The 8,410-nt window shown below is 48.4% G+C and overlaps 1 protein-coding gene across 1 annotated transcript in view; it reads right to left on the reverse strand.

Annotated features, from left to right (window-relative positions):
- Positions 1-1,896, reverse strand: part of LOC133340139 (B-cadherin-like) — a 45,895-nt gene extending 43,999 nt beyond the window's left edge. Inside the window, exon 1 of the mRNA XM_061548206.1 lies at positions 1,642-1,896. Coding sequence (XP_061404190.1) covers positions 1,642-1,707 — 66 coding nt within the window. The 5' untranslated portion in view covers positions 1,708-1,896. The remainder of the gene's footprint in view (positions 1-1,641) is intronic.
- Positions 1,897-8,410: the final 6,514 nt, after the last annotated feature.

An 8,410-nucleotide genomic window follows, 5' to 3' on the forward strand; every position in this document is an offset into this window, starting at 1 on the left:
TGGTGTGTAGGTGATGGTAAATGGTGGACTGTAGGTGATGGTAAATGGTGGTGTGTAGGTGATGGTAAATGGTGGTGTGTAGGTGATGGTGTGTAGGTGATGGTAAATGGTGGTGTGTAGGTGATGGTAAATGGTGGCGAGTAGGTGATGGTGTGTAGGTGATGGTAAATGGTGGTGTGTAGGTGATGGTAAATGGTGGTGTGTAGGTGATGGTGTGTAGGTGATGGTAAATGGTGGTGTGTAGGTGATGGTAAATGGTGGTGTGTAGGTGATGGTGTGTAAGTGATGGTAAATGGTGGTGTGTAGGTGATGGTAAATGGTGGCGAGTAGGTGATGGTGTGTAGGTGATGGTAAATGGTGGTGTGTAGGTGATGGTAAATGGTGGTGTGTAGGTGATGGTGTGTAGGTGATGGTAAATGGTGGTGTGTAGGTGATGGTAAATGGTGGTGTGTAGGTGATGGTGTGTAAGTGATGGTAAATGGTGGTGTGTAGGTGATGGTAAATGGTGGTGTGTAGGTGATGGTGTGTAGGTGATGGCGTGTAGGTGATGGTAAATGGTGGCGTGTAGGTGATGGTAAATGGTGGCGTGTAGGTGATGGTGTGTAGGTGATAGTAAATGGTGTCGTGTAGGTGATGGTGTGTAGGTGATGGTGTGTAGGTGATGGTAAATGGTGGTGTGTAGGTGATGTAGGTGATGGTAAATGGTGGTGTGTAGGTGATGGTGTGTAGGTGATGGTGTGTAAGTGATGGTAAATGGTGGTGTGTAGGTGATGGTAAATGGTGGCGTGTAGGTGATGGTGTGTAGGTGATAGTAAATGGTGTCGTGTAGGTGATGGTGTGTAGGTGATGGCGTGTAGGTGATGGTAAATGGTGGCGTGTAGGTGATGGTAAATGGTGGCGTGTAGGTGATGGTGTGTAGGTGATAGTAAATGGTGTCGTGTAGGTGATGGTGTGTAGGTGATGGTGTGTAGGTGATGGTAAATGGTGGTGTGTAGGTGATGTAGGTGATGGTAAATGGTGGTGTGTAGGTGATGGTGTGTAGGTGATGGTGTGTAGGTGATGGTGTGTAGGTGATGGTAAATCGTGGCGTGTTCCGGTGTCGATGATGTGGGGGTTAGCGCGCCGCGCTACAAATCCGGCGACCCGAGTTCGATTCTCGCTCATGGCCAACACCGGTGACGAATATCTGAACTCGTCAAGGGCCTCCCCTCTAGGTCGACTCAGCCTCAAATGAGTACCTGGTACAGTGTAGTAAACATCGCCACTTGGGAGACAAAGGCGGCCGGGCGTGGTGCTGGCCACCCACCCCCTCGTGTGCCGTGTCGGCCTTCATAGGCGCTACTCGCTAACAGGATCTCTGATGGTGATGATAATGGTCATTAGCACAGTCGGCTACGTACGGGGCGAAACAAGTTCTCCAGACATACAGCTGTAGACGACGCTTATGGTGTTGGGTGTGACGATGCCGCAGGTGAGATGCTGATGGCGGTGTAGGTGTAGGCGACAATAATAGAGCAGACGTAGGTGCAGGCAAAGGGCTGACGGTGTAGCCGATGGTGATCGTGTCGAGGACGACGACGATGATGATGACGGTGGTGGTGTTCGTACGCAGGAGGTGTTACAGGTAAGCGACTCTCTCACCTGTACTACCGCACGGCAGCAGAAGATCGTCGCGAGCACAGCAAGCGCTGCGCGCTGTGCCGACATGGTCACCTCGTCGTCTTCCTCCTCTTCCTCCTCCTCCTTCTCCTCCTTCGCTTTGCCGCTTTGCTGGTCCGCCTGCGAGCGCGAGTTTCGCGAGCGAGTTTAGCGGCGCTCTGGGGCGAGTGGCGTGCGGAGCCGCGCGCTATGAGACAATAGGAAAACCCCGGGCGGCGAGGTGAGTCGACAATTGTACCTCCTTCACCACCCCCACACTCCCCTTACCACCCCTTACTACCACCACCGCCACTCGCGTCACCGCAGTAGAACAGGGCGCGCCGCTCTGTAGGTGTGGTCGCTGGGAATTTGAGCCGGGGCTGTATGCGCTCAACCGATTCTGCTCTGGGGGTACAGCTGCTGATGATGATGCTGCTGCTGATGATGATGCTGCTGCTGATGATGATGCTGCTGCTGATGATGATGATGCTGCTGATGATGCTGCTGCTGCTGATGATGCTGCTGCTGCTGCTGCTGATGATGCTGCTGCTGCTGCTGCTGATGATGCTGCTGCTGCTGATGATGCTGCTGCTGCTGATGATGCTGCTGCTGCTGATGATGCTGCTGCTGCTGTTGCTGATGATGCTGCTGCTGCTGTTGCTGATGATGCTGCTGCTGATAATGCTGATGATGATGCTGCTGCTATACTGCTGCTTGGCTATAGGTAGGCGTCACGGTGGCGAGATGTTAACTACCTCGCCTGATATCCAGGAAGTCGTGGTTTCTATCCCGATCCTGACGCCTGCTGTGTATTTGGATTAACCCGTAGGCTTTGGCGACCAATGTTGTCCACATTTGGAGTTTGCGCGTCTTTCTCTCCCTCCCCATGTTCGTACGAATTATTGTCCGCCCCCCCCCCTCCACAATTATAAACGTGCGTTTAGACTTTAGAGTAGTGTTTGGCTGCTATAAATATCCACATGCTATGCCGACACTTCGTTGAGCTATCATTTGTAGCCAGGTCGCTTCTGAAAAAAAAATCAACTCATCACAGTGGGCCTTACTCTTTGGCTCTTTCGGTAAAGTCACGTCGGTATAAAATATAATAAATTTAATCACAACGTTTCGATTGCAACACAAGCAATCATCATCATCAGGTGGGAAACCCACAGCGAGAAATGATTTTTGCTGAAGTGGTAAGAGGTTATGAACTTCAAATCAGTGGGCCTTACCTGATAAAATACAAACTTTTCAATTTTAATATTGGGTCGGGGAGCGGTGGCGCGGTGGTTGGTGCATGACGGACGCCACCATTCCTCTCTCGCGCCCAATGACAGTGGCGAATATTTGAAACGATCCTGGGTGGGGGGCTTCCCCTAGGTCGACTCAGCGCTTAAATTAGTACCTGCTGCTGTGTGTAAACATCGGCACTAGGGAGGCCTGCACCCACCACTCCTTCGTGTGCCGTTTGTCGGCCTTCATAGGTGCACGCGAACAACACTTTGCCCCAACAGCCCGTGGAGGTCGTGGTCTTCTTTGTGATGGTAATGTATCCCTCCCCCCCACGATAAAGTTCAGCGCTTTGAAAAGTACGGTACGAGGCGTGACAAATCTGCATATGAACCAAACGTCTGCGGTCATTTGTTTTCCAATCGAGTGATAACGAGGCTTTGAGAAGCCCAAAGTAAGTTTCCACCCTTCACCCCCCACGAAGACCCGATGATATTCATGAAGAATGAGTCACCGCATAAAGAATGCGTTCAAAGCGGGAGTTTAAACAAGGGACTCATCAACAAATGAAAGTACAGTAATGCGAATAAAAAATCAAACTGTGCGTCATTACGACTGGCCTCACCACGATTGTCATTCACTTAGCGAGACTCCAATTCGTATGACCTTCAACGAGTTTCAAGGGCCGTTTATCTGAATAAAAGGTTGTTTTGTTATGGGATCGCTACAAACATGTGCACGTTGTTCCAAAAGAGGCATCCTAAACTCGCGGCCACAACGACAGTGCTCGAGCCCTTGATGTCTTGTCGAAAACGTGTGTTTAAAACGAAACTTTATTTTATCTCTAGATTTTAAGCTTTCGTGACTGCAAGGATTCATACTCTTAGGGTTTTCGGTAAAGTCACGTAGGTAAATTTTAAAAAATAATAATAAAGTTATTTAATTGATTTATTTTTGTCGCCAGGTAAGGCCCACTGAGCCATGTAGCTCTTTTTCAGAAGCGACCTGGCCACAAATGATAGCTCAGTGCAGTGGCGTATCACGTGGAAAGGGGCCGTCCATAAATGACGTCACGCACCTAGGGGGGGGGGGTCAGACATTTGTGACGATGTGTGATGATGGGGGGGGGGGGGGGTGAGAAATATGACGTCACATCAAAATGGGCAACTATAAATAAATATAGACAACACGTTCTCCTTAATTAAATATACTTTTTAATAAATGTTTTCTCCTACAACATCAGAGTGCAGCGCCACATTAAGTACGCACTACAATGACAATAGTTTAAAGCGATTTGAAGCATGGTTTATTTTTTTTGGGGGGGCAGAGCTTCGTGACGTCATATTTGAGGGGGGGTCTGACTTTTTGTGACGCCGTGTGACGAAGGGGAGGGGAGGGTCAAAAATCGTCCAAAATCGCGTGACGTCATTAATGGACGGCCCCTTATCATGTGTAAATGTATAGCAGTAGCCGAATACTCTGAAGGTTCATGAGGTTCACGTGGAAATGGGTCACACGTTGTCAGGGATTCCATCCAATCCCAGTTATAATCATCGGCCCGAGTACGTATGTATGTACGTGTATGTAGGGAGCGGTGGTGTAGCGGTTAGCGCGTTTCACTACGAACCTGGCCACCCGGGTTCGATTCACGCTGATGGCCAACACCAGTGACGATCATGTGAACCGGTCCTGGACCTCCACTTGGTGCGATGTGTAAACATCGCTACAAGGGAGACAAAGGCGGCCGGGCGTGGTGTTAATCACCCACCCGCTTGCGTGCCGTGCCGGCCTTCATAGTTGCTGCTCGCCAACAGCACTTGCCCCAACAGTATGTTAAGGCTATACGGGTGATCTTTGTCTCTGTTTTGTATGTTTAACTTCTTTCACACCGTACCCAGCCAGCCGTGCTCATCGTAGGTGCTTAGAAACACAACGGAGTTAAACACACGCGCAACAAAAACATTCCAAAGAGATTAACATTCAAACATGCTAACAGCACTTGCCCCAACAGGCTTTTAAGGCTATACGGGGGATCTTTGTCAGTGTTTTGTATGTTGAACTTCTTTCGCACCGTACGTAGCTAACCGTGCTAATCGGAGGTGGGGGGGGGAACACAACGAAGTGCACACGCGCACACACAAAACCAACAGTCCCAAAGAGATTAACATTCGAACATTCTCATCAAGTCCGGCAGACAGCGATTGCTGCGCCATTAGAGAAGGGCTCTTGTTCAAAACGTCACCGATTCAATGTTTTCCTTTTTGCGGCCACAGTGCTACGGGCGAATGTGTTGGGATGCTGTTGCTTGTGCTACATGCACCAGTGCCAACGCAGCGGAGGCATCACCACGCCATTCGCATGCATGGGTGGAAAAAAAACGATTTTTCCAGCGGCAGGCATCGGGTTTCTTCTTTAATACAATTAAACCCGATTTAGGGGAATTAAAACCTGGTTTAATGAATACGAAACTCTGATAGGCTTAGGCTGCTTCCTCGTCGGTGCTGCTATCGTACTCGGGGGCCATCGGGCACGGGGTAGTCGTAGAATGCGGCGGGCAGGTTGGTCGTGATGAACACGAGCTTCTCCACAATCGTGGGCGCCAGTGAGTTCCTTAGCTTGGAATGGATGAAGCCCATTGTTGAGAAGTGCGGTTCTGAAATTAGAACCAATTAAACCGGATTTCTCCCAATCTCAGATAATCGGGTTTAATATAAAAATACAATTAAACCCGATTGTAAAAAAAAAACCGACTGTGCCACCCATGTTCGCATGCGATTGGTTACCCTGATCCCGGCCGTGTAGAAACTAACATGTGCCACCCACCATCTTTACACTCAAATAAATGACTGATTCGTGATATTCATCAGTAATTAGTCACAGGCCTCATCTTTACAGTGAGACGTCGGTTTGTCCGTTCGTAAGATAATGTTACTGACAACAACATTAACTGTGGGCTGTTGAGAACGGAAATTAATATTTAAATACACCTGGGTTTGTCTCTCCACACAAACGGGAATTCTGTTTTAGTCCGTTAGCCTCAGAGATCCTAGACGAATATGGAAAGTCAGTGGTTGTATTCACTATTTCAGGCCTTTGTCAGTCCACTTTTGGAAGAAGACCTCCCCATGCCTGTCCATACTTCACCATGCTGGTCAGTGCGAGTTAGTAAAGTATGGGGGTGGGAGGTCCTGAACCAGTTGCATTATTACTCTCGCTACTTGTGCGAACCACGGCTGAAAATTTAATAATTCACCAAAAATGTATCCTTCTTGTGTGTGCTTTTTTTGTTCAGTAACCGTCTTTAATGAAGAATGGGGGTTAACAAATTAAACTGATAGACATTGACTGCAATAATGGTTCACCAGGTGATATGTTACCGATTATGAATCGTCACTTCCTTATGGACCTTTGCCCTGACAGTGATCCATCTGCCGCGTATTATGGTACGCGTCATTGTTTGTGGGTGACGGCATCGGTTAATTATTGAACACCGCGGGCTTCTCACAACCGGCGTCTCTCGAATATGGAGTGTGCGTGGTTTAAATTTCCAAGTTAATGCTTTTGTTTGTTTGTTTAACCAGGTCAGAGACAACTCAAGAAGGCAGATAATTTCAGGTGACTCGTGTTCATCGCCCAGTAGAGCACGCGGCCCACGTGTGTGCACTGTTCACACCAAAAGTGACAGACAGCCATGTCCTCAAATCCGTTGGGGGGGGGGGTATTTTGGCCATACTTCGCCACACGAGTCAGTGGGGGTTTGTGATGGCAGGGATCATTGAGACGTGGAATCCAGGGATTCATTTCAGTCGGGTCTACACTGGTAGGCGATGCCAACATGTGTCAGCACCGGGCACACTTCATAACACCTTATACAGGCACAAGAATTACTACTATCGCCTCCTCCACGCCATGATGGTGTGGAAGAGGTGAACGAATCACCTGGTGAACGATGGCGGGGAGGATGCCGTGATACACTCACTCATCTTACACTGACTCACACATCATACACTGACTCACTCAGACATCATACACCGACTCACTCATCATACGCCGACTCACTCACACATCATACACTCACACAACCACTGACCCATTCACTCATCATACACTGATTCACTCATCATACACTCACTCATCATATACTGACTCACTCACATGATACACTCACTCACACTACCACTTACTCACTCACACATCATACACTGACTCACTCATCATACGCTGATTCACACATCATAGACTCACACTACCACTGACTCACTCACACATCATACACTGGGAGTGTCATGCTGCCAGATATGGCTGCAAGTTTGGTCGTACATGTTATGTATATCGTTTATTGCTAAATTTGAATAACAGTTCCTATGATTATTGTTGTTACATTGTATTTTATAGCTTTATTTTGGTGATTTCGAAAACATATGGTTAAGCCATGTTTCTTGCGGAAGTGCAGAGTTGGCCTGATGACTTTAATCTAAATTGTCTTATGGTTGTTATTGTTTGACTTGCATCACACTGGGATTTTGCACACAGCGTTGTAATACGGTGTTTTTTTCTGGACGATTTGCTGGTTTATCCAGGATGTTTCTGTTGCGCGTCGTCGCTTTAAGATGTTGTGTGTTCATATTTAGTTTGTTGCGGTTGCACCCGACTCAAGAGCCGCATGGCTCACAGGGCTATACCTAATCAATGAAACTTGAAACTTGAATGATCAAGTGTACCTCTAGCGATGTCTATGAATACTAAGGCACCTGCCACCTCCCGGAATGTGTATCCAGCGATGACCCGGGACATATTCAGTGACACATTAATTAGGCCCTGCGTGGAAGCATAGAAGTACAATACTACCGATTATGAGCGATGCTCCCAACCACGTCGCCTCGCGACAGCCGACGACAAACCTGTGTTTAATGCACGCCGGCCACCAAAACAATAACTCACCAGACTCAAACCTGCCGAGCCCTTCGGACGATTTGCCCACATTCACGAGTGCCCGTCCAAGGTGAGTGCAATTCGTTTACACAGCACGGGTGTCGTGTTCGTGCGGCTCACACTTAATTGGCCAGTCAGGTGTGCTGAGATGATTTGGCTGCTAGACATTTCCACATAAGCCGCTTCTTTGAGCTATCATTTGTGGCCAGGTTGCATCTGCAAAAGAAGCTAATAGCTCAGTAGGCTTTACCTGGTTAAAAATATATCTATATATATTTTAGTGATTTGCTTACTTTTCCTATACAGTACTTTGCACGCTTTTCGTGTACTTTGTATTGTTCGTTGCAACCTTCTGACCCGCACCCACTTGGACATCTGTGGAAAAAAAAGAGCTTCCAAGCTCATCGGATTCCTCCCGCAGTCTAAATAAAGATTCGGATTCTGCGTTGCTCAGACAGTCCGCGCGTGGGTTAACAGGCGCGTGGGCGAGTCTTGAGTCAGCACAGGTGAGCGGGTGAGTGCGAGCGAGTGAGTAAGCGCCCACCCGCCAGAAACCCCGGGGCTCAGCCGTTTATGGAAGTCAGCGCCTCGCGTCGCGTCCTGCTCGACG

This window comes from Lethenteron reissneri, chromosome 9 (genome assembly GCF_015708825.2).
Source record: "Lethenteron reissneri isolate LAM-NWPU_2019-01 chromosome 9, ASM1570882v1, whole genome shotgun sequence".
Taxonomy (NCBI): Eukaryota; Metazoa; Chordata; class Hyperoartia; order Petromyzontiformes; family Petromyzontidae; genus Lethenteron; species Lethenteron reissneri.